This window comes from Strigops habroptila, chromosome 12 (assembly GCF_004027225.2).
Source record: "Strigops habroptila isolate Jane chromosome 12, bStrHab1.2.pri, whole genome shotgun sequence".
In the NCBI taxonomy this organism is placed as follows: Eukaryota; Metazoa; Chordata; class Aves; order Psittaciformes; family Psittacidae; genus Strigops; species Strigops habroptila.
Window position 1 is genome coordinate 12211420 of NC_044288.2, and position 27460 is coordinate 12238879.

The 27460-nt window shown below is 40.6% G+C and overlaps 1 protein-coding gene across 1 annotated transcript; it reads right to left on the bottom strand.

Annotated features, from left to right (window-relative positions):
* Window positions 1–216: 216 nt before the first annotated feature.
* On the bottom strand, window positions 217–18048 carry GFPT2 (glutamine-fructose-6-phosphate transaminase 2). The gene is made up of 19 exons (XM_030503988.1): window positions 17998–18048; window positions 12977–13084; window positions 12251–12349; window positions 11428–11553; window positions 10794–10852; window positions 10169–10303; window positions 8610–8671; window positions 7015–7094; window positions 6620–6737; window positions 5766–5929; window positions 5131–5226; window positions 4928–5025; window positions 4473–4593; window positions 3988–4145; window positions 3737–3851; window positions 3000–3127; window positions 2210–2377; window positions 1629–1790; window positions 217–1064 (listed from the first exon to the last, which is right to left on the bottom strand). The coding sequence occupies exons 1-19, from the start codon at window positions 18002–18004 to the stop codon at window positions 1020–1022; spliced, it is 2049 nt and encodes a 682-aa protein (XP_030359848.1). The 5' UTR covers window positions 18005–18048; the 3' UTR covers window positions 217–1019.
* Window positions 18049–27460: the final 9412 nt, after the last annotated feature.

The window sequence follows — 27460 nt, forward strand, 5'->3', positions numbered from 1 at the left end:
TACATGGGAGGCCTGTGTGACACAGAAAGAACTAGCCCAAGAAACAAAGAACTCTGACATCGGGATTTAGGCAAGACACTACGGGACAACACCATCTCTCCTACTTGTATCAGAGTACTGCAGTGTGGTACTTGTGTTCAGACCCTAGAAAGAGGAGTCACCTAGTTCAACAAAAAAACCAAAAACAAAAACAGAACAAAAGAAACACAAAAAAAGAAGAATTTATATAATCTTTTAATTGCATTGTAGTCTCATTGTACACTCTTCAAACAGAAATATCACTTGAAAGACATCCAGTTCCCTTATTTTGTTGTACTGTACATGTTATGCAAATAAGAACTGGGGTGGCAAACAAAACAAAATGTTGCTCTGGCTTTTCAAATAATTAGTTGAAAGCAGCAGAAATTTAAAACATAGTCGGGAATTGACAGCCACAGAATTGCTTTGCAAATGACTGGTTGAATATGAAACACAGATGCAAAGGTGGGAGGGGAAGCTGGGGAAGAAGGAGGACAACAAGTTTCCAGTTTGAGGCTGAAGAAAAAAAAAACCCCTAACAACTGTACACAAGTGTCAACATGCTCAGTATTTACATTCTGAGCATTACCAATGCTACAGATAAGCAATGTACTAAAAAAATAACTTAAAAAAAGCTATACAATTGTAGTTATAAATACTATCTCTTTAAAACTAGTTAAGTAGTGTAGGCTAAAAAAAAACGTTCACAGTTACTCTGAATAGAGCTGTATATATATATTGCACAGTAAAAAAGTTCATTCAGTATACCATGTGTAAACAATTATCTTCTTTGGCAATTTCAGGACTTAGAGGAATAGCAAAAGCACTTGGGTACAAGGCACATCAAAAGCTTTTAAAGCTGCAAGATAAATCCTTGTGACACTTTCCAGTTAGCGCTGTCATTCTCTTTAGAAAAACGTGTACCTATCAATTCAGAACAACACATTTCTACAAGTATAACTCAGAGGTCTGGTGAGAAAAATATCAGCTGTTCATGGCTGTTATTCTACAGTAACAGATTTGGCCAAGTTTCTTGGAAAGTCCACCTAGAACGAAGAGACACACTTTCAGTATCTGACAGAGTAATACTGACATTTTGCATTTCACAGTTCATTTAGTGTGCTTTTTTAGACTTCCTAATGAGTTCTGCTTTGTTCTAGACACATTAACACACACAAGAGACTGCAGATAATGACTCACTGTTGAATTCAGCCTTGCTTCCAAAGCCCTCCTAACAAATACATATTTGTTTTGCACAGGGTACCTTTCCAAAGCAGTCATCGTTATCAAACTGACACACCTAGCCAGTGTCAAACTAAGCTGTACAAAGCACTGACCTGTTTCACGTTAAAGTGCAATACCACATTTTAAGATTTAGTTCTCTAAAGAAGTTCTATCTGCACTCTTAACTAAATGAACATCAATTAGAAAAAATATAAAGCTAAAGAATTGACACTGAAATGCCATCTCTACTACCTCAGTTGCTAGAAGCTCCACTATTATCATAGCTCCTTCTTAGATATGCCATATAACTGAGTCTCTCACTTTACACTGACAGGAGGAAGTTCAAAACTGCACTAACTGGAGTGCTAACTATAGAAAGCACTTACATCATATCCTCTGAGAACAGCCAGGTGGAATGAAAGCAACTGGAGAGGAATAACACTCAAGACTCCTTGAAGGCAGTCAACTGTATGAGGCAGCTCAATGGTTTTGTAGGCAAATTTTGAGCTTTCTGTGTCTTCTTTAGAACACAGAATGATTGGACGACCCTGAAAATTAAATTTTGCAGTGTTAAGTGAAGAGGTGGCTTAGAAGTGCTTTGAAATATTGGTTCACAGCATGCTTGTAGTATGTTTGAAGGCACTTGGGTAGCTAAAAGACAATGCCAGTCTTGCATTAAGGAGTTTTTCATTCACTGGTTTATGAGACTAGAATATTTTCACCCTGTAGAGTTTTAACATTACCCCATGTGCTTCAAAACAAACCAAAAACCTGAAACCACCCACATGCAATCACTTTTCACTAGTGGTGTTAACCTATAATGACTACCTACAATGCAGATAGAATGTTTTATTTATAACAATAATTAAAAAAATCACCAATATATCCTTTTTCTGAGGCACAGTCAGCAGCTATACATCACGCACAATCTCCTTCTCTATGACATTGTATTAGTTAAACAGCTTACCTGTCGAGCCGTGATCTGTTGCAGAGCATTCTGGCACTTGGTGAAACACGGATCCTTCATTATCACCATGATAACAGGCATTTGTTTATCTATGAGGGCCAACGGCCCATGTTTCAGCTCACCAGCCAGGATACCTTCAGAGTGCATATAAGTGATTTCTTTTATTTTCTAAAAAAAAAAAAGCAAATGCCATCAAGTTACCAGTAAATCAGATGAGAAATAAAAGCAAGCAAAACAGGAAGGCTGTACATCTGCCACTTAAATACAGACATATGGTATTAAGTTGGTATTTTCAAAGATCAGCTGGAGGAAGCAGAGCTTGCCCCTTGACACGCGTTTGCAGATAAAGAAACAGAGTAATCAACAGGAACTTTAAGAAACAAACACTCAGCAAAACCTCGGCTAATGCAGTCTACCTTTAACATTTCAAACTTCTGTGGGAAGTGGATATGTGTCCATTCCACCAGAATGTTCATAACAATTCATGTTTCCTGCACGAGGATCTCACCTGAACATCAGCACACTGTGATTTTGTATATATTTAAATAGATTCATTTAACACTGTATTTATTATGTGAAAGAAACAAGAAACTGATTATTGTATCCAGGTTCACCTTATGTATGTGTTCAATCCAACATGACTAAATACTCTTAGTTGCAGATAGCAGGTTTTACTGCAGCACAATTTACTGCAGAACAATTAAGTTGAAATATCAGAAATAAACTATGTTGTGAAAACCACAAAAGCTCATTTTAAACAACATCTAACATTATATTGAGAGGTTCTTACCAGAGCTCCTTCCAGACAAGTGGCATAATTATACCCACGACCCATAACCAGCAGTGACCTTTGTTTATACAGCTCAAGAGCTAAATCATGTATCTTCTCATCCAAGGACAAGACTTCTTTAATCATCTCTATTGGGACACACAAAAAGCACACATTAAAAACTTTAACTGGAAAAGATAAGTCTGCTTGTAGTAGGATGTTCTAATGATCTGTTAGGATAAAATACACTTAATATAATTCAACCAGTAACTTTGCATCTTTAACTGGATAAAAATATTTTAAGGATATTTTCTCCAGCCTTATTTAGAGTAACAAATTTAAAGCAACTGTCGGTTTAAGCAGTGCTTACACATCCCATTTGTATTTCTAAAGGAAGTTGTGAATATCCACTTTAAAGTCACCTTGAATTAGTTTCCTTTTATCTATCCTGATTAAAAGCGAAAGGCTTTAAAAATTTCAAATCATCAGAAGTAATGTGTCTCATACAAAACTACTTTACTGTAATTAGAAAACCCAAACCATCAAAATTCCGATCTTCCTGCCAAGTTTCTTGAAAGGGCACTTGTAAAATTGGCCATTAGTGTAGAAACTAACAGTCCATTTTTCTTGTATTGTCTACTTTTCACGGGGAGAGGGAGAGTGAAACTTCAATGAGAAGGAAACATCCCCAGTAGTATTTTATATTGCCCATTAAACAACATCCCCTATCCCTCCTAAACCCCAAAATATCAATATACCTGGCAATGATTTTAGTCCACTAATGATTTCCTGTCGCCTTTTCTGCAAGGAAATTCTGTCTTCAGACATCATTAGGCCAAACATTACAAGGGACACGAACTGGCTGGTATAAGCCTGCAAACAAAACAAAACATTTAGCAGCTAAGTCTGCAGAGAGTTAGTATGAGCTCAGTTTGAAGTGCTACAATTAAAACTTTAATTGGATTCCACAGGGCCGAAGTATGAAAGTCAAACCCTGAACAGCAATTACCTTTGTGCTTGCCACACCTATCTCAGGTCCTGCATTGATATGTACACCACAGTCAGTCTCTCTGGATATTGAGCTTCCAACTGTGTTTGTGATGCCAACTGTTAGAGCACGACGTTCCTTACAATACCTCAAGGCCATAAGTGTATCTGCAGTTTCACCTGGAAAACATTTACATCTTGACTTCAGATTGACAGAGGACAGTAATGATTCCTGAAAAGCATGATTCCTGAAAAGCATTAACATTCTACACAGTGTGTTCTAAGTAACTGCATCCACAATGCAAAATGCAACTGAAAACAATCCTTCAGCACTTACTCATTGTTTATGTATTTGAATCAAGCCTGAAAGAAACTTGAATTCAAGACAAATCTGGCCCATTAGCCATCACCCTCCTCTGCAACATGCAGAAAGTAATAAATCATTGCCTTTTAAAAATACTTCTACAGTTTGCACTCTATTGAAGACAAACAGTGATCACAGCTTACCTGACTGGCTTATAAAAAAGCACACGTCATCTCTGAATACAGGTGTGTTTCTATCCAGAAAGTCACTAGCAAGTTCCACCATCACTGGTAACTCAGTTAATTCTTCCAGTACTTGTCGAGTCTGTATTCAAGCAGCACGCAATATTTGTTAATACTGCCACCCATAAAAGCATTGATATCTTAAGAGTCAGAGACAATCTAAATGGATTCTTACTACAAAAACTGGTAACTACAGCTCAGCGGAGATTTAAAAAACAAGGTGAAAAAGAGAATTTCTAGCATGGTAGATAACGGCATCAGAGCATTAATAAATATTGTGGCACAAAGGAAATCTAAAAGTTGTGAGATCCCTCAATTAAAGTTTGAGATACAGAAGAAAAAGCAGATGAAGAGCTATTGTCTAAAAATCCAGCAACCAGGAGTTAATAAATGCATTTAGCTAATGCTGAACATACAGCAACTGCAGCATGGTAACTGGTCCCACACCCAATAATGATCAGTCTTCGGCATCTTCTGATTTCTTTGAGATGATCCTTCAGCCCTCCCAGCAGAACTGCAAACAAACAAGCAAGCACATATCAATCGTGTGTTTTATGTTCTAGTTAATATGTTCAAAATGCGCAGGCTTAGCACAGCCTGACCTGCTGCACTCAGTTACCTGTGCTGCTCTCGAAATTCACCCTGCCTCTCATCGTGTTCACAACTGATTCTGGTTGCTCAAAAATTTCCTTTTGCATGAATGCACTGAAGTTCCCTGTTTAGAAAAACATTACATGGTTAAACTTGTTTGTTATTTGAAGTCTATTACAGTCAGAGAGAGACAACTTTTAAGATGACCTGCGGTAGCAAACTGATTTAAGCTGACTGTGTTAGCTTAAACACAAGCTTAGGAACAGGCGACAAGAAAGGAAGGATTGGTAGTTCCTCTATTTGGTTGGTTTCATTTCCTAACACTGACAAGGTAGCTGAATTCCTTTTTAAGTAAACCCTCTGTATTCCACTTCTGTTCTCCGTTTACAGTCAAAGTAACTGTAACATGTTAACATTAGTTATATTTTCATTAAATATTGAGATGAATAGAAGTAACTAGAACTTTTCCTAGGCTAAAAATGGATAGGGTCCCACACTACCCATCTTCCCTTGGTCTTAAAGCTTGGGATTGTCAGCTCCTGGTACCAACAGCCTAAATATCAGGTCATTTTCACAACAAATGAGCAGTTTTCTGCCTTATCTACAACACGAACAGTCAATATCCATCTTTGATGATACTTGCTTACAGGTGTTTCAACCTACCCTTCATGATTTGCTGCAATTCCATCTGCAAGGTTTGGATGGCCCGGGAAGGATCATCACTAGCTGAACGCTCGAGACGGTGAATTGAAAGCTTCCCATCAGTTACTGCTGCAATGTCATCATCTTCTAAGAAAATTACTCTGTTGGTGTGCTCAATGATAGCACTACAGGAAAAAACAGAAGCAAAACAAACTTGACGTGTCAGTAAGAGCTGGCAGGAGGACTCCTCAAAGCAATTAAATATGCCACACAGCACTTCCAGCTCACCTTCCATCTTCCTTTTGGACATCACTACGGACAGAGCCATCTTAAAGGAAATGGCTCCATCTGCTGCTCCTCCTGCACTCTCACAGGAACCTGGAGCAGGTGGCTTGGGAACCACAGCGTCTTGTATCAGCAAGTTCCTGCTGATCCGATCCTGCCTCCCTGATGGACCCCTAATAAGGCCATGATCTAGTTTCTGAGATAAACACATAACTGATGTCCAGATTCCTGCTGAGTTTGGAACCTCACCACTATTTCATCCTCTGATAGATTAAAATGCCAAAACTCAGACTCACCTATAGTCTGCCCAAATACTCAGCTGATAGTGTCTATCTGTACCCAACTTATCTTCCTGCACTGGATGTATTTTATACAGAGGCTAACAACTGGCAGATATTGCATTTGTTTGTCACTGAGGTCAAGCCTTCATATTTTACAAGTCTCTTAGCCTGGGGGCTTTATGAAGTTGCCTAGGTTAGAAGCTATTCTATCAGAAAACAATTGTACAGCAGCAAGAAATGAGATTTCCAGAACTATCTCAGTTCTAAACAAAAACAGTATTTTGAGAAACACTTAAGTACTTGTACTACCTTGCATCAGAAGCAAAGAAGAATTCTACTGCCTTATCCCCAACAGCATGAAGGCAGGTAGAGCTGTCCAGTCTTTTCATTCGTGAATTGCACATGTTCTTCACATTCTCAATGTTGCCTGTTAAGGAAATGAGACACTTTAAACGCAAAGCCAGATATGTTCAAACTAAAAGATTACAGACTTTACAGATTTAAGGTATCACAGTCACACAAGTATTTTGGGGGGATGAGACTACACATTTAGCAATATAAAAATATAATATCCTCAGCTAAGAAGCTATCTGGGACATCAGCTGGTAGTTTTATAGCTCAAATACCAATTAAGCTAATTTCTAATCATGAAGTAACAACAATTTTAGTTCTTAAAAATAATATAATTGGATTTATCAACTTACATGTTCTATATAAAACAGGAATCTGTTCAGTGGAGAGCTTGTACTTGCTCCTAACCCCAATGAGCAAAGGACTCCCCCTCCTACAAAGGGACAACACACAAGTTTAAAAAGAGAAAGGTGCATACAAAACATTCAAAGAACATGTGTGAAGTTGACAGACAATATCCCATCTAGCTTCCTAAAGAGGAAGAGCCTCTTCAACCCTGATCCTAAAGCCATTACATGGCAGGGGTTTTATAAACTTGGCTTGTTTCTGTAAGATTTGCCAAATATGAATAAGTACCATAATGCCTTGGTCATTCTTTCCCCATGAACTACACTCAGGTAGAGGAAAATGTATATGAACTAGTTGTTTTCCTTCCAGTAATCATAAAACAGCTTAGCACAGGTCCCAGTTTGAATACCTTTATTTAAACAGAGCTTACTCTGCTTCTTTAGTGAGCCAGCACTAAACTCCAGTGCTCTTTACCACAGAAATTCTGTTCTAAACTTTAACCTTTTAAATTCAGAAATGTCAACCATCACTACTGCACCTCTGAAACTATAGAATATTAAGATCATTTTTAAATTATATGGCTCACACGCGACACTGAAGTGATTAAAATAACATTAAAAAAAACCCCCACAGTAATAAAAGAGTAATTCACACACACGCAGCATCTCAGATTACAAGTTTAGCTTCTCTTAATCCCCTCACTCCCGAAAACCCAAGCCTGAACCACATATAGAATAGATCATTTCAGAAGATGTTCTCCAGTTAGAGTGATGGTACACTTGGCTTTTCCACAATTTTAATGTAGTCCCATTTTAGAGCACAGAAGCAATGGGCTTTTTGGTTGTTGTATAAAACAGTCTTTATTCCCACTGCTAATTCATTTGCTACTTTAATATCTTTACCCTTCCTGAAAGTTGTTTTCCAAGTCACAAATAAAAGCAGAACTCATATATAAAAAAAAACCCTCATAAATTCTACGACCATTATAGAACACTATTTGTATAACCTGTTAGTATGATGGCATTTTAGCCAACCTGAGCAAACTTATCTCAGTCTTTATTCAATGTGAAGTAAACTTGAACAATACTCTTTCCCCCTCTTTTTGATATAGAGTAAGTGTTAACACACTCTTAATACAACCTTGGTATCATAAGATACACTGAGTTTCTTTATTGACACACTGTAACAGATATAAGAACACACTATGGGAATGAGTTTTTCGGTGGTATGTTCTGAGTGTTTCATTTGGATGACTTCCAACCCAATGTGTATTCGCATGAAGCAAGAAAAAATCATCTGGTTACTTTTTACTACTGTCTTTGCATCCTCCAAAAGTGAATAGTCACAGCTCACCCATTAAACAAAATCATATTAATGATTATAGAGAATCAAAACAAGCCTCTGGAAATTCTGTGACCTGCAGTCAGTACAGCTCAAATTAAGTTATATTTAATAGTCAGTTGAAGAGATGTTCAGCAGGAGGATTCCATTAATGCAGTTATTGTCTGAGTTTTGGTTAATTAAGCACTTTAAGAAATGACAGGGGTTTTTTTTACCACCTAAAAAGCATGAATTATGTATAAAATGGACTTTTACTAACCTGGTAGCAACAGCTTCACCTGGGTAATGGATGCTCTTGAAAACCAATGCAAAAGCACCTTCCTGGAAACCACGCAAACAGAAGAGAAACAAAAAAGTCTTAACTTATCTCGATTAGTTGCATGTCATTAAACTGGGGCCCCTCTTCCTGAGGGGGCTGTGAAGGAAAGCTCTTTACTACTATCAGGAATCTCTTCCTGGAGGGCAGACTGCACCTTTAAAGGAATTGGTCATGGAGCAGAACAAGCTAAAACGCACGTAACACTGCAACAGCTGAAAGATCAGGATGTGAGCACTTAGTCTCTCTTCAGAAATAAAAGCAAAACCTCCTAACGCAAGGGTTACGAAAATCTCCAAGGTGTTACTCCTAATCAGCATGAAGTCTGTTAGATGTTTACTTTCAGAAAAATTTTTAATATTAACATGCATGTAGCTGCATTTCATCATGCGTTTTCAGCTAAGATTCTGGAGTTACTACTTCTAATTTAAGCAGCAAATTCTCACTAATGTATTTTAAACATAAATAAGTAAAAAAATCACCAAAAAACACCCAAACACAGTGCAAGAATTAAAAACCAGGAACACACTATCAACCACTCTATAGTATTACCACAGCTTGCAAGCTTGAAGAGTATTCCAAAAGCAGGAGCAAACCCCCACACTGTGCAAACAGAAGAGAGATGGTACAATTCACTCCTCTTGCAGGGAACTCCAGTCAGACTACTCTGCTCTTGTCCTGTGGTCAGGTGAAGTCACCCTTCCCTTCAAAAAGGTGGTTGCACCACTATTCCCTCTTGCCCCATACACGTCTTTACTTGGTGTGTATTCCAGCCCTGCTCTAGGGGAACCTTACAGAGCTGCTTTAGAGAGGAGAAAGGGGAGGTGAAAAGAGCATAAAAAACTGCAGGAAGGGGAGGGAAAACATCTGCCCGGAGACTGGGGGAGGAAACAAAGCAAGCTTTCTCCAAGTCTGTAATGCATCTATCGAAGTTTTTAAGCATTCACAGACAAAGTAACAGTAGATTCCCACTTCACAGTTTGGAAACTAGCTACGCGGTGAATCAGTACAACTTGTTAGATCTATTTCCAAATAGGGGAGCCAAGGCATTAGACAAACTTGAATCACAGCAGTGTTTTAACATGATCAGAATAGCCTTTAAGAACACACTGCCCTTTATGAGAGATTTCAACCCCCAGAGGCTCTTATGATTTTTTTTTAATGAAGTTGTTTCATTGAAAAACTGTGATAACTTCTTGCTTTAAAAAATCCCCAAACAACCAATCAAACAAACAAAAGAAACCAAAACCCACCAAACAAAAGGACACTGCTAATGCAATTTAAAGATTTACCATTGAACGGCCTTTGAAGTTTCCAAAGTTTTAATCTCATTTCTTGGTCTATTAAGCATTGTTTAGAGGCAAAAAAGTGTTATTTGCAGCACCTCCTAAGGACTCCTGCAGAGGATCTAGATGCATAAATGCAGCCACATATACTAAGAAATACTAAGGAACCCTACAAATAGCTTACACTGTAGTACAAGAAAGGAACTTCCCACTTACCAACTGTTGAATAACTCTTTCTACCAAGGCTGAAAAACTGGTGTCCTCACTCTCTCTGTTGTCATACATGTATTTGATCAATTTAGGGATGGTTTCTGTATCCGTTTCAGACTCAAATTCATACCCTTTGCTCTCCTGAAATATCACATAAAATAGGAAAAAGGGGTTTCATCCTCAGGCAAGAAACACCGAAGAGCCTCTTGGCTGCCTCCTACCAGAAACTGCACAGACTGCATGGAGCACTACACTGGACTAGTAGATACATATCACTATAGACAAAATACAAAGACTTCTCTTGTCATAGCTACTCTTACAGAAATACTATAATAAGACATGTAGTAAGACTTGCTTAGCATCTGTCAAGCAACAAGAGACAGGAGGGAGCCCACTCCACACACCCTCTCAAAGAATTTGAGTGCAAATTGCTACTTTAAGTACTTTGCATTTAGGATTACAATAACTTTACCAGCACCTGAGTATCTTTGTTAGGCACACTCCTCCACTACTATTTTATAGATGAAATCAAGAAACTTGAATTCAGATTCCAACAAAATCATGAAAGATCTGATGATAGTTGGTGGAGCATTTAGATTCTAGTTTTAGAATCACGTTGCCATAAACTCACCAGAAATTTTCTCAGGTCCTTATAATTTGTGATGATTCCATTATGGATAACAACGAACTCTAAAATGAAATATATACATATTCATCAGTAATGAATAATTAAGATATTTAACTCAGAAGACAAAATTATAGGGAAAAAAAAAGTACACTAGAAACTACCTTACTACAGCTTTCAGACCTATAGTTTATCACATGGACAACAGAAAGTGGAAGCTTACAAATTCTGGAGGCATACAAAGGTTGTACCAAATCATTAAGACAGTTTTAAACTACACCCAGTAAAATGGCACTGAGCCATCTCAAGTGAAAAATGATACAACACCTCCCTTTTCCAGCCCAGACAATATTGATGCGTTTACATTTTCAGTCTTACCTTTTAAAACAAGAATGTTGTAGTGTGACTAACTTGCATCAGTTTTCAGAGAACAGATCTCATTAATCTTTTACAGTCTCACTTTAGCCTCAGAAGAGGCTATTTTATTGCGAAAGCATCTAACCTAGATTGAATGGCAACAGCTTAGCCCTAATACACAAAACAGATACCGTGACACTAGTAAGAACAGAGAACATGTGTACTATGTGGATTGAACCATTTCAAATTCATACAGTTTCACGGTGCTGCAGAGATTACATACCATTCCTTTTATCTGATCTCTGAGGGTGACTGTTTATTGCACTTGGTGCTCCATGGGTCGCCCAGCGAGTGTGAGCAATTCCAAAATGTGTTTCAAAATCTGTTTTTGAATCCAGATCATCTTGTTCTACACAGAAAAACGATCAGTTTGCTGAATATTCATGTTCAGTATATAGAATATAGAGTCTCTCTCTCTCACACACACACACACACACACACACAAACACTAAGAGAATTCCTACGGGCAAATATCTGAAAGTTATCTTCTGGCTTGCTTTTAAACCATTTGCTTTCTTGACATTACACTTCAGATAGTTCAAGCTACTGTGATTAAAACTTTGTTTGCCAAGACTCAAGCATTTTCAGCCAATACTAACAGCTAGGCTAACAGACCACATTACTACAAATTATAATGTAAACGTATTAAAACACAACTTCAGCTTTTCACAGATGGGAGCACTGCATAAAGCAGATTGTGATGACAGCCAGCTGCTTAAATGGTTGTAAATTCTGTCAGAGTCCATGTTTCAGTGTTTCACAGAAATGCCTGAGTAAAGCACAAAGGGAGCCCAGGTCTTGAACAAAGCAGCAACCAAAAAAGGGGAGAGCAGACTGGTAATGTCACAGCACTATACCTAAAGATCAGCTTGCTCTTCAAGCGTAGATTTGGGGAGCACAAGCAATTTAACTGCCATTGGATTACACAATGCAGTTATTTCTGGTACAAAACCATAACTATAATTTCATGGTCTGACTTTCTGCTGAAATGCAGATGATATCTGACTGGGAGGCCAATGCAAAGGGGTAATTTTTAAGATACTTACTGTACAACTCTTCTTCCAGGGCCTTTACTTTTCCTCTTTTCTTCACTAGTTTGATGAATCTTTCTTTATCCTCATTATTATTTCCATCAATTGCCACTCCTACAGTTTAGGACACAGTCACAAGAGTTATTTAAAGCGTGAAATACAGTGGATGAAAAAAAGGCTGAGAAAATACAGACAAGCACATATTAGTGAAACAATTACTTTTAAACTACCCTTCAAATGGATATACTTGAAGTCTGTTGTTAGACCTGTGTATGTTCAAATCAAAATAGATGAAGTCTACATCCACTGCACAGATGAAAATATACATGAGCCATCTCCAGTTTTGCTTGAGGATAGACTGATATATTTTGCCTGATGAAACTAGCCAACTGGAATTTAAAGAGAAGTTTAATCTTTCTCATCCTTTCACTGGGACTCACATGCACAAAAAAGGCTGAGGCACAACCTACATAAGCCAGTATGGAGGCCTGCTTCCTCACACCCTGCTTGCTTTGTGTACTAAACCTCCACCTCCATCTGATTAGAGCACTAAACACCCAGTTTAAAGTCAGGAGGAAAGCTGAAGAAGAAACCCCAAGAATTAAGGTAATTAGTTCTTATCTTTTAATCTGCAGGATAAAAAGAAAAGAAAAATCCAACATACAGAAGTTGAAAGTATCAAAAAAGTCACGGAAGTAGCTATAGGTTGCTAAAATTGATTTGTTGAGTTAGCTTACATACCTGCAGAGTCATATCCTCTGTATTCCAGCCTCTGTAATCCTTTTATCAGGGTTTCAAAAATTTCCTTCCGAGTCCGAGGCACTCTGTAGTTTAGATAAGCAAAAATTCCTGTTTAAAGAGAAGAAGGGAAGGGGGAGGGGGGAAAGAAGCAGAGATTTATTTTAGATTTACATCCCTTCAGACTCAATTTAAAATCCTTTAAAACTAGTACCATAGAGAGGTCCTAGGGGGACCAACCTCCAATTTAGTACAATTCTTCATACCGAGGTTTTAAATGGAAGGAGTTCAAGTACAGTAAATTAATCAGGACCCTCATTTTCACTACACAACACATACATTTTCCTGGCCAGGTTTGCTCTCCTCATCTTACCCACCAAGAGTTAAACAGTTGAGAGAGCTTAAAAAATTTCTACTTTTCATGAAAACCACCACCGCTGAAAATGGGAACATTGTGATCTATTTCATATCCAGACATTCGAAGAAGGAATATATTCACCAGTACTAACACAAGGAGACTTTTGTAATCAAAGTCATGGCCTTAAATACCCATGGGTAGGTACTAGGCACAACATCCATTTCTGAAAGGCTCCAGCTTAATCCTTTATACAACAGTTACTTTAGCGGGAAGAGAATAGAGAAGAAAACAGAAAGAAAGGGCAGAAGTCAAAAGGATAGGACAACAAAGGAAAGAAAGAGAAGATACAAAAACAGGGTCACCCAAAAACCAAGCATTCACCCTTTGCGCTGCCTCAACACAACGCTGCCTGCCAAACCAAACTCAACAGAGACATAAGATCCCTTTGCCTGCCCCGTGTTACTCAGGTCAACTCTTACAGAGGCATCATAAAGAAAGATGTGAACTCACTCCTTGCCTACTTGGCAAACAGACCCTGGAAGAGTCTGAAAGTCTGATCCCTCATCTCTTGAATAGACCAGTCATCAACCAAGAAGTGGCTTTTTTAGTTCTGGGGTTGGTTCCCCACCCTGCCCCTGCACATTATTTTCCTTCTTTTAAAGCAAAAGTACACAATGATTTTTTTCATTAGGGGGAGTTTGGGGGATGTTGTTTTAATCTTTAGATAAGGTGTAATAAAAAGGTCACCTGCAAAGGAGAAAACAACCCTTCATTTTCTCTGCCTACTGCTCTTCCTGGGACTTCTGCATTTGTAAGGATAGATTAGACTCTTATTGACTCTTGCAAACCTGTACCCCAATAAAACAGAAACGTTTAGTTCACCGTTTCAACAGTTTCTCCAAGCAACAAGTCAGGACTGGAGACTACAGTTAGCAAAAACCAGACTTTAGGAGCATAAAAGATAAGCAGTTCAGACAAGCAAGTGTTTTAAATAGACAAAGCCTTTGAAATTTAACACCCTCTTCCCCTTCAATTAAGGCTTTTGAACTGTAAATGGCTGTAGTGAAGCAGCTGTTATAATGATACACCAATAAATCTCCCTTATAAATATGGTCATGAATTCAGTTACTCCACTGGTTTTAAGCCATTAATACTGTTGGTTTGACAGTGAGACTAAGAGACTATTACGTCGGTCTCTGGATTTTTCTTGGAAGGATTACAGGGTGGAAAATGCTTTTCTGCTACAGAAGTGAGATTTATGAAGAGCTCAGCCTAATTATTTCTAGAGCATCCAGCATTAATGGAGATAGTAAGACAATAGTTGCATTTAAAGAGGTATTTGGGAATTTGAACAACTAAATACTGTTCTTCATGGACGCTTTGAAAAATAATGCCTCTGGTTACATACAGTCACTTTAGACTGAGAGCTTGTTGATCATTTTTCCCCAACAGATGTTTACCGTTCTCTGGCACTAACCATAAACCTCAATCAAGCGCAACATTCTTCAATTTCTTCAATACAAATGTCTCAACATCATTCCAAAGCATTGCTACACACCTCATTTCAGATCCAGCTCTACTTTCTAGGCCAGATTGCACAATGTAAGACACAGCAGCCTTGTTAGTTCCATGTGGCAAATCTGACTACATTGAGCTCCAGGAAGACCCTTCCTTCGGGACAGTCCATACAATGCTACCAGTGTGCTGCAATTGTTATAAAGATTCTTGTTTCCAGGGAACTGTAGCTGTGCTTCCACATATGTGAATTAGAAGACACAGAAGTCACCAGAGGCCATTTACAATGAAAGCGATAGTTGCAGCCTGACTTCTCAAGAAATATATTATAAACTCTTCCAGTTAAAGGAAGTAAATCTTAATCTCAGCACCATTTCTTTAGTAATTTTCTGTTTCATGATTTATCCACTTGCATATTTTATCCTCTACTTAGTCATCATTTTGGCTAGATTTAAAGCACATTGCTCAATTCATGTAGAAACAACTTCTGATAAAGCCTTCTTCTAGCTTAACTCCCTCTGGAAGGAAACCAATATGACTGAATCTTAGTTGAATCATACTCATGATAAGAGTTTTGTGATGCTCACAAGTTACATTATGGCCTCCCCAAGGTATTAGATGCCATTTCCAGAGCTTGCATCTCTCCTCCCCAGTGAAGACTCAAGTACTCTGTAAGCTAATGCAATAGTGAAGTGTATGTATGAAGTAAGCCAACGTTTATTTTTTAGCACAACGTAAGCAGTGAAATACTTTCTTAAGTCATACATACAAGCATAGAATCCAATGAAAGCATTTAAGAAGTATTTTGCCAGGGCATTGTTCTCTTGCCCTGGATGATATATCTAGTTTTAACTTTCCATAATTACAGAGTTTTCACAGAGGATGAAGTATGTCAATCATGTAGAGCTTACCTTTAGAATCAGATACTCAGAGGTTGTTACACCATTCCTAAAACCAGCTTTAATGTGCAGACACTGGAAGCAAGGCTCTCCCTTTCTGTGCCTATGAAGACCTTAGAGTTTTCTCTTTCCCTTTCAGGATTGCAAGCAGCATGTCAAGAAGAGGAAAAGTTCACTGAGTATTTTTTTGTGGGAAAAATCCACAAGAACTCTTGCAATTGCAAGACTTCACCAAAATCAAGAAGGGGGCAGCCTATACTTGAAGTTTGAACAAAATTATCCTTTTTTTTTTTTTTCTTTTTTTTAAATAAAAGGATGCCTCTATTGGGGTAAGCACATTTTTGATACCAGAAACTTAAGCTTTGAGAAAGTCCCAGTCTCAACTTCATATCCTGATGAAACTAATTTTGATTTAAAATAGGTAGATCATCAGTTTATGAGATCTTACCTGGGTTTAAAACCCTGCACACTTTTGCTAGTCTATCTTCTTACATGTGAATGCGATAACATCTCAACTTCATTACCTAAAAAGCATGCTTATGGCAGTATTTAATGACCTTGTATTCTCAAAAAAAGAAAACAATGGGCTTAAATCTTCATGTGTTACCTGAAGTCAGAGAAAACACAACAGGACATATTTTCAATACTTAAACCTGGAAAGTTATGCAAAAATAAAACCAACAAAATAAAGTAATTTAGAAACTGTTGGTTGCAACCTCAAGAACCCCCGCACTTCCTACAGCAGACCAGCATAGCAAGGAAGATATGGGTCATCTTTCACGATAACAAATGTAACGTAAAAGGTCTCCAAATGTTGCTAGGAAGAATACCAGCATCATTCTCACTGCACTTTATGAACTGCTACTCTCCCTGCCATGTCAGTTACTCCACCCCAAGCTAGATGTTTTACCAAAGTCATTTAACACTGTTAACACCCTCATTTCCCAATCAATATACATCCCAGATATGCTAAGGTTTTGATATTACAATCACGTGTCTCTCTGCCCAGTGCTTGCCACCAATACCTTCAATTTGCTTAGGCGCTGAGCCAAGTCTCTCACCTGAAAGGGTTTTGTTTAGAAGACACATTTGTCTTCTAAACATCAGTAGCCACCGAAGAGTCACGTAGGAGCTCAGACAGTATCACCTCGTGTGATAGTCAAGTCTTTCTAGAGGCTTTCTAGATTCCTTGCTCTTTCTGAGGTTACAATTAAAGAGGATATGGAGGCAGGAAAAAGATATCTAGCTCAGAAAGTACGTTTTTAGGAGCAGTAACTCAACTCACTTTCAGTCTGCATCTCACAAAAGAGGTTTTGTTCATGATTGCTGAGAAGTACGAGCACAAACTTTTCTACTTTCAAAAAAGTATCCTTCCAGACCCAAGAAAAGGTTTCAGGCAAGGGATAGGTAAAGTTTCACTAAAATTTCCTCCATAACTAAAATACATTGCATTAGCAGCTTCTGAACCTGCACTTTGATTTTAATCCAACCCAAAGCATATCTAGACAATTGTATACATGTCGCAGATATTATCTCCACCATCTCATCTTTATCAGATAAAGGAAATTGAATAAACTCTCATCAGCTAAGAATTAAGCTCCTTCACAGCCTTTTGTTTGAAAACCACAAAATCTTTCTATCGCCGCAGTTGGGAAGTGACTCACAACTAACCCCTGGATTAGGAATGCCAGCGCCAAGCGCATCCAGCAGCCCGTGCATCAGCCGAGGCGGTGATGCACTGAGGCACCTGGCCCAGGAGAAGCAATGGTTAACAGCGAGCCCTGATACCCCAGCGCGGCCGGGAACGGGATGGTTATGGCTCACAGGACCTCGGGACAAGCCGCCAGGCACGGAGGACACGGAGAGAAGAGGCTGTGAGGAGCAGAAAAGCAATCTCCTTTCCTCGGGAGAAGGGGGTGGAAAGAGGAGCTTTACCTTTAGCTGCCATCGCCCCAAGGGCCGGTCATTCTCCCTTCCCAACCCACACAAAGGATGCGGCGGGGCCAGTCCCGAACGACCCCGCTGCTGGTTCCCGCAGCCCCGGGACCCACTGTCACCGCGGGGCAGCCGGACACCCCTCGGTTCAGGGACAAAGCAGCCCTCGTCCCGCACCCCAGCACAAGAGGCGGACAGCCCCGGGCCAAGCCCACTTTGTCCGCTCCTACCGCAGCCCGTCTGTGTCCCCAGCTCCGTCCCGCCCGGACGGCGAAGTGCTGCGTCGGGACCGGGCTGCCCGCGGCCCCGCCACTCACCGCACATGGTCGCACCACACGGTCCTTCCCCGCTTACAGGAAACGCGGCTCCCACCCGACGGCCTCGCCCGGTGACTGCCGCCTCCCCGGCTCTTATAGCGCGGCCGGGCCGGCCCCTGCCTCCCTGCTCATTGGCCGGGGAGCGGGCGCTGGGGCCGCTCCGCCCGGGGCCCCCAGCGAGTGCAAGGCGGGAGCAGAGCTCCGGCGAGGAGGCGGCCCAGGGGCGGGGGGCCGCGGCGGTTCGCGCCCTGCCCTCGGCCCAGCCCTGCCCCGGCGGCCGCGCCCGCCTGCCCGGCTTGACCCTCCCGGGCTGCCCACACGGAGAAGGAGGCGAAGCCGGTTGTTCTGTCTGGGCAACATGGCCGGGCCTGGGGCGGAGGGGCACGGGTAGGGCAGCCCCTCTCCGGGCTTGGGTTTTCCGGCCACAAGCCTTTAGAACCATACACTCAACAGCCAACTTCATCTGCACAGGCAGGACCCAGAGAACCTGCAGTCGTGATGAGCTGAACAGTGGCTAAAGGCGAGCACCATCAGCCTCTGCCCAAGGGAGAGCCTTTTCCCGCAGCAGCAGACTAAACTGGTCAGCCTGTGTGGTCTCTTCTGTTTACTCGGCAAAGAAAGAAACTGCTGATAAGCTGCAGGAGCCTCCACCAGCCTCTTCTTCCCACACTGGGCTCTCTTCTATGGGTAAACACTGTGATGGAGAGGAAGGCCACAGGCCCTGGACCAGCCGTCACTGTCCACAGGGCACAGCACAAGTTGAGTTCTGTAGACACAGTCCATGCAGCAGGCTTGAGCTTTGTCTTCTAAAGAAACTTGTGATTTCATATCTTTGAGAACCTCCTCCAAGCAAAGGGAATGGTGACTTCTAAAACAAGTGCCTTGCAGCGTGCTTGGACTGCAAGCTCAAGCCACTCTTTGAACAAACATGATTTGTTAAAAATACATGAAGTTTCGTGATGATTCAGCCTGCTTATAGTTTCTTCTTCCTTATTAAAAAGTACCAAACTCTTTCAGAGATGATCCTTGTTGTCTCATACGTAGTTACTGAAATTCAAGCACAAGGTGTCTCATTTAAGCTAGAACTTAAGGGCTCATTTTCACTTGCACTCCTTTTTATAGGCTGTTTTTTACATAAAGTAGTGGTTCCTTCAAACTTGCCACTTTCTTTTGATGGAGAGGTCAAATGAAGGGTAAAGATGGGAACATCGTTTCGTCTACAAAAACACTCTGGGGTTTGTTCGTGGGGGGTTTTTTTGTCAATTTTTATGCTACTTTAAGGAAGGGAAACTTACTTAAAGTAGCATAAACTCAATTTTAAGGCAAAAATCCTAGATTTAAGTTATTTTTGAGTCAAAAAATTAAAACAGTGTTACAAATTCTGCTTTAAATTAGTTTACAAGAACAAATAAATTAAGTGTATTTTTTACTGCCTGTGTCAAACAGCTATTCACTCCATGCTCTGTGAAAACCAGTTTTGTTTTCCTTCCCTCTGTTCCCCTGAATAAGGCCAAACAGGCCCATGATTTGTCACGGTTGCAGTCCCAGGTCTGTCACTGAGCTGCTGTGTGACATCAGGCAAGTCATTCTGACACTTCCATTCCAGTTTGTCTTGTCTGTTCAGGTTACTTTGCTCCTCCTCTGAAGCAATCTCTGATCTTGTTTCCCCCAGTGCAGCCCAGATGAAGGGGCAGGTTCCTAATCTCAGCTATGCATGTCAAGTAATATTGCTATATTAAATTATATGCAATAAAAAGAAACAGTTTTTTGCTCTCTGTGCAACATGCATTTTAACTAACAAGTGGTGCAGACGATAGGAAAGAAACACCTTTTTCTTCTTTTTTTAACATCACTGCAATACTAACTGCCAAAGATCACGAGTCGGAGCCCAAAATTCCACTCATGCAAGACATTTCATGTTTCCATGTGACATTCCTAGGGAGAAAACTAAACAAAAATGAGACTCAATTGCAAGTATGAACTGCATTAATTAGTGGTTAACTTCAATAACTTACCAGTCAACACTCCCCAGACTCATCTGTCTGATGCCATTTGGCTTTTTCACTTTTTGGAAGCGTGTCAGAGAACACACTAATTGTATTTACCGGTGGGTTGGTTTGGTTTGGTTTGAAGGGGCAGGTTTTACAGAGCTCAGATGAGATGATCAAACTGATCCCATCTCACCTTAAAACCTGTTGATGTCTAGAAGCCAAAATACATGGAAGTATCATCTCTTGTATTCAACACAGTAAGGATATAGCTATTCTGCACTCTGGAAAAGTGATCTTCTCAGGACACCATTAAAAAAGCAAACAGAAAAAAGCACCCCAAAACCCACCACTTTTGGCAAAGAGTTTATAATTTGGAGGTTGCCATTTTCATGCTATACGAGACAGGCATCTGAGAACAAAGTCAACTGATGCAACTTCCCACAAAAGCCTGAGCATGAATCTCAGTTGATTCTCTAAGCATCAGGAATTTTTGCCCAGATACATCTTCTTTTCTGTTTTTACACAAGCGATCAAAAAAATAGAAGTAGGAAATAGTAGGGTACAGTATGGAGACTATGGTTTAGCATTAAGTAACAAGGAAGTTGCCTAGGGCACCATCAGGAGGAGCAAGGAAAATCATTCAGGATGTGGTTACAAAGAAGAGGGATTTATCCTCAGGCTCTCTCTGAGCCTAATGCAGGTACTGATTCTTACAGCATCTATGATCTGCCCTGAAAAGCAGCCAGCAGTGTTTTAAAGACAGATATTTCAGACTGCAATTGCATATTCAGGTACATATCTAAATAAATAAAGAGATTCAGGTACATATCTAAATACCTTGTTCTGTTCCATCCCAGGCACCAAAGGGGACTGAATTTCCTACTAGGGAGTTTCAGCAAATTCACAGTTGTCACAGGGAGTAAAAGGACCAAAATGCTCTCATTAGTAAAGAGGGGCAGGAAAAAAAGTAGTAGTGAATGTGAACTGCTAAAAGGAAGAACTGTGATAAACATCAGGAAGCAATTCGTAGGAACAGTTACTCAATAGAACAGGCTGGGAATGCTGGTGTATGGCCTTGACCCTGGTGACACTGCTGGAGTAGGTCCTGTCCTGAGAGGCATCACTGAAGTGAGCGATCTGTGTATGGTGCAAAGGATGTTGGGTGACCAAATGGAAGTCCCTTCCAACTCCATATTTTATAGCTGCGTTGTAAAACTCCTTTTAAATTACCCAGTTTTGGATGCTGGTTGAGTGGCTACTACATTTTCTGAGAACTAATAGCCCTTTGTTATCGCTTCTCAGAAATAAAGAAATAACAAACTGAACAAAAGGAACACTAGGAAGAATTCCCTTGAAGTCATTTGCTTCAAACTGTGAAAGCTGATAGCCCAAAAGCAGCTACTATACGCTGCATCATCATCCTCCTAACTAGAGTCCTGCACTTCTGCAATTTTTATATATTACTCCCAATAAAAGTATTTAAAACAGTGAGAAAAGCTGAGCACTCCCATGACCATCCCTTTAATTTTAACAAAATGGGACAGAGTTATACCCTACCAAGGCTCTCATGAGTATTTGGGCTGCCAGCTTGATCTGGATTTCTCTCTGACAGGACAAGGGGAAACGGCTTTAGACTGACGGAGGGGAGATTTAGATTCTATATTAGGAAGAAATTTTTCCCTGTGAGGATGCTGAGGCGCTGGCACAGGGTGCCCAGAGAAGCTGTGGCTGCCCCATCTCTGCCCCTGGCAGTGTTCAAGGCCAGGTTGGACACAGGGGCTTGGAGCAACCTGCTCTAGTGGAAGGTGTCCCTGCCCGTGGCAGGGATTTGGAACTAGATGAGCTTGAAGGTCCTTTCCAATCCAAACCAGTCTTTGATTCTGTGATTCTTCCCACTTTGATAACAGTGACTGCTGTTAACCAGGAGTCACTCCAGTGAAGCTGAATTTCACCAATACGAAAAACAAAGGGCTGTGCATAGTGCCTGTTTGCTCTGGGACAGGACACAGCTACATAGGAAAGGCGGGCTGCCCTCTGCATCCACCTCAGCTCCACAGCAAGTTTTGCAGATAATCAGCAAGTGCCTTTGAAGTGAAGACAGCAATGTCTTCTGCTGAGAAGTTCAAAGGAGAGGAAAACATGTTTGTTACAGTGATGGTTCTCTCCATGGAGGTGCCAACTAGCTGTTCACCTAGGATCTGTCTAGGACTAAGGAGTTGGCATTTTCAGCTTAAAAAAAATGCATAATAGTAATGAACAGCTTTTCATTTGAGAACAGGGGAGAGTTAATCATCATTCGTTACTGTCAGACATCTGTCTTTGAAATGCTAAAAATGTGTCTTAGGAGGAGTTACGCATAAATGTGAATCAAGGTCATAGCTATGATTGAGAATTAAGTAACCATGATTTAATTCAATGACAGCTTTTCGGCAGAATTGTCGTGATGAGCATGTGTAATGCAAAAACAGCCCAGCTAATTAAGGAGATTTGAAATACTTGAAAAACACAAAGGTGCATTTAGTAACAATTCATCTAAACCATTCTGAGTTTAAACAGCATTAAGTGGTTTCCTGAGTTTTTGATCTAAATTCCTCATAACAGGAGCTGCAAATAAGTTAATGGGAAGTGTCAGGGAGAAAAGGAAATGTTTGGAAAATTAGATTTTTCAAGCAAGCTGGCCTTTGGTGCTGGATTGATTTTCTCATCCTGTTGTGTGGTCCTACAGGTCAAGAGTCAGAAATGCTGACAGAACAATCTGTATACCTGCCCTCCCCTGCCCCTTTGCTGGGGAATCAGGACCTTCTATTTACTGTTTTTCATAAATACAGTATTCTCACAGATTACAAGAGGTTGGAGGGAGCAAAGCTTGCTGCTTTTAATAGCTGGGGGAAACATGCCCATGTAAGAAGCCAAAAAGCTTAAATTCCAAAGACTACAAAGAAACCCCCAAAACATTAGAAGAAATCAGTTCTTTCCAGCATACACCAAATGATGACTTCACTGAAAGTGTTTGAACAAGGAGCTGACTGTAGAATCAAAGAGGTACCGCAGCTACTCCATATGGCTCATACAGCTATACCACAGCACAGGACTGGCCACGGCATCACCTCTTTCTTCTCCACTACAGGAAAGCCTTACACTCCTTCCTCAGTGAGCCCTCCTGGCAGCAGCCACCACCCTCCAAGCACAGTAATTCTGCACTTCCCAAGCTGCGCTGTCTCACTCAGCGCCACAGAGCAGGGCTCTGTGAACTTCTCCACTGCTCTAGTTAATTTTGTTTCTAAACATATGAACCTGGCTTGCTATTTTGGTAGGAACAATTTCATTCCATTCTTCTCTTGATTTGTTTTCACAGCTTTAATACTTCAAGGATTTAAACTCGCCTTTGAAAAGAACACCTTTGAAGCTAGAAAATAGTTTTGCTGCTGGCTGCCTTCTGGTTTGCCCTTTAGACAGTTCTCTGGCAAGAAGCTTCTGATTTTGCAAATCAAAACCTTCTGTTTTGCAGAACATATACCTGTGCTCTCCACAAAGCAAGGCAAGGGGATGCTAAGTAACAGTATGATTTTCTTCACCATCTCACCCCACAGCATTGCTTCTGCCACCACTGCCCAGCAAGAAGCTGCTACAGCAGCAACTGGAAGGAGCTGCAGGGAAAGTCCTGGGAATACGAGTTGCTTCCATACAGCTTCAGTTATCAGCAGCTCTAGACTGAAAGAAAACAAATCCCAACTCTAAAAGCAGCCCGTATAACAAGATGCATCTGGCTTCACCTCACACGTTCAAATCTGCTGTCCCGATCACTTCCTTCTACAAGCAAGATAAACATCAAAAGATTACACACTGGGAACTTAAACACAACCCCTCTTCCCCTTTTCCCCCCATTTGTAATTAAAATAAATAAATGGTGGGAGCCAGATTGAAGATACAGCAGTAATTTTTAGGCCTGGTATATTTAACATTGCAGCTGCAGTGTTACTATTTATTTAAAAAAGAGGCTGAAAGTAAAGTACCTCATGCTTGAACACCACTAAACACCCACAGGTGACCAGAGATTCCCCAGCTTTAATAAATACATTAGTAGTTACAATAGATATGTGATGCTATCAGCTAGCAACTGATAAATGATTGAAGGAAACTCATCTCATAGGTAGGTTATTTTCAGTCCTGAAGTCACAGCTATTGCACTGATAGTTTCTTGCTCTTGCCTACAGTTTCTATATTTTTCCTTTTTTGAGTGCTTGACACAAATCACAGCTACAGCTTAAGTTGTTTTTGTAACAGCTTATGTTCTTGTTCTTTTGGCAGCTTATTCAAAAGAAAATGGCATAAACTGTGCTTAAATAGAAGCATTCACTTTCTTTCACTGCAAATTACTGACCCCTCTATATCTCCATTTCTAGAGTTTGGGGGTTATTAGATCTGCCGTAATCTTGCATTGCTAGAAGTAAAGACATTGCACAATGGGATTTCAAGATGACGTTTCTAGCACCAGCCGTATGCAAAACCAGTTCAGTTCCCATGCAGTTCCTCTGTACTAGGGATTAGGAAGCACCCAAGAAGTAGTAATGCAGGGCATCAATTTGTTTACTACAGACATAGTATTGCTATAGGACAGGGTGATAGAGCCTGCTGAGTAGAAGTTACATGTTGATAAATTAACTGAAACAGGGTGCTGTACAACCTATGAGAAGGGTGCAGGATGTTAACCTGGAAATGAGGCAAAGTTATGCAGTGATATGGCAGCTCCCCCATTGCATCACCTCCAGTGCATGTCCCACACCAACCCCGTGCTGCTACCAGCCCCCAGCCAGGCGCATGTCCAGCCATGAAGCCATCCCCTGACATCTTCTGCAAACTACACAGTTACACAGCTGTTATGACCAAGCTATGAATTGCACTGTTTTACTGCCAGTAATAATCCCTTGTATTTTCCCTTATTTATTTATATTAAAAAAATATATATATATTTTTCCCTCCTATTAAGCATAGATTTGTGTTACAGTAAAATAAACAATTCCCTTTGGCATTCACTCACTCAGATGGACTCTATCTACTCCTAATAGCTCCAATTACTAAATGGATTTAGAACCTCATATTTTGGGTATCCCATGAGATGCATGAAAGGATGACACCCCCAAGGGGATGTTTATGCTGTTGCACTGTAAAGCTGCCTTTGTCAACCAAAGTTGCCTGTGGTATCGTCATTGGGCTGTGATTCTTTTGGTGTGAACATACCAGATGAGGTAAGCTGTAGGTTGACTGAAAGCAGGAAACTCAGTTTTGAAGCAAAACACTATCCTCAATTTACCCCAACCATTGTATTTAGGCAAGTGGGAGGCAAGATGATGGTTTTTTCCCCTGGAAGACTTTTTTCCCAGGTACCTCCCTTGATTGTAAAAGTAGTGTTTCCACTTTTAACAGTGCTTCTTTAACTTGTGTGCTGAAAATGAGCACCCACTTCTGAAATGCTTCCTACTGCTTCTGCAATTTAAAGGGGAGAAAAATATATACTAAGTCACTATAACCTGGGCAAAATTCAGGTAAGAATTTGGGGTTGTAGGGAGAGGAGTTGCCAGAAAACCAAAGAGGAGTAGATATTTCTGTTTCTTGTATTTTAGTTAAAACAAAGTGGTTTTACTCTTAAAAAATACTCTCTCCCAATCATAACATTTCATTTTAAGTCAGATCCAAAACCTTTTTTATATGCTGTACATTCTGATAGCAAAGGCAGGCAGTTTTCAATTCAGTTGCCCAAAACTGGCTGGCAAATTTGAAACCAAACCAGCTAAATCCCTTAATTGTACAGCTGTGTGCACTAGACCTTCCTCCACTCCCCATAAAGGATCATGCCACAGGACATCAACTCTACATCAAGGCAGTTACCACCAGGTCCTGCAGCAGGCAGACGGGATGATCACAAGTCTCTTCTAGCTTTATGAGCTATGAAGGTTCTGCTTGTGTTCTTGAGGGAAGTAGTGCTGAAGTCTTCTAACCATAGCATTAATCAAACTGGTGCTTGCACAGCTACACATCATGTAGTATGGTATCGCTGTAGCCCAAGAGAGCATCTGAATACAAAACAGTCAGTTCAGGTTCAGAGCTTGGCCTCAGATATGTTGTTATAATACAGTTTGATTACATTTTAAATTAACGCAAACACAAATGTTGAATTGAAGGCATGAAACGGGCAGCAGGAGTATGTGCATTTATGCACCTGACACGAAAAACTGAAATTGCTTCTAAGCAGCCTAAAGAAATGCAGTTTTAACTGGTATGTGCTGAAAACATCAAGTTCGTGAGAAATTTTCAAGTTAAGGAACCATTCTATTTTATATCACATGTCTTCTGAGTTCATTTACATCAAGCAGCACTAAAAGAAGGCAGGAAGAACAGCTTCACAGTCTGTCTTGCATCTGCCACTGGAGTCGAGACAAGAATTTCCATGCTGGAAACCCATGGGAAGAGTGTCAGTTCACAAGCAAGCACCAGCACCCTTGGAACTAGGGACCAACTGTGAAGTATCGTTTGCTTTCTGAACTGGGTCATGCTAAGGAAATCCCAGCTAAGGAACTCTGCTTTTTCCAAGAAATGGAGGATTATCATCTGCCATAGTTACACACTCTGGTTTACAGAAAAGATTCCTATTTCGTTTTCTCTTAGTCACATCATTTACTGGCTGACGCAGTGAGGAGCGCAGATGTTAAGTGGAGTAAGAAGCTGCAACACCTTTTCTATTATGGATTAGATATGAGGGTTGCAGAGAGGTTAGCTAGCCCTTGGGTCCACCTGGCAAGAGTCACTGTCCTGTCTGGATGTGGGCAAAGCTTCCTTATGACATGACTTCTGCTTCGAGGCTGCTCTGACACATTGAATCCACTCCCCCTATGTCTGCATAGGAGGATAACACCCAACTCAGCTTGAAAATCCGAAGAATGAGAAGCAGAAACAGTTGTGGTTTCTTTAAACAACCAACTAACCCCATCCCAAAGAAGTTTACCTAACAGGCAAAGCAGTGTTGTTAGCCTGTATTTACGTAAGGCTTAAAGGACTTCCCAGACTGTAGGTGTGTGTAAACCACCTTGGCATTCATGAGCAATATACCTTCCAGAAGCTCGTGTTGAAACACCCTTGGTAGCAGATCCACAGCATGTGCTGAAAGATTTTAGCAGAAGGGATTTCACACACATTTCTTCTCTCTGCACTTCCCCTTACTAAAAAGGCGGCTGTCTCCAAAGCCTTGTTATTTGTTACTGTGTTGTTTGTGCTTGTCAGAAAGCTATTGGCCCTGGACCAGAGCCCAGCCTCTGCCAGGGCTCAGCATCAGAGGAGTGTAACAAGGTAGGAAATACTTGTTTTCTAAAGGATACTGGGAAGTAACATGGCAGGGGAGGGTGGCTCCTGGGGCAGGCTTGGGGCACAGGACCTCAAGGAAAACACTCTAGAAATGAGCTGCAAGGAGCTGGGACAAT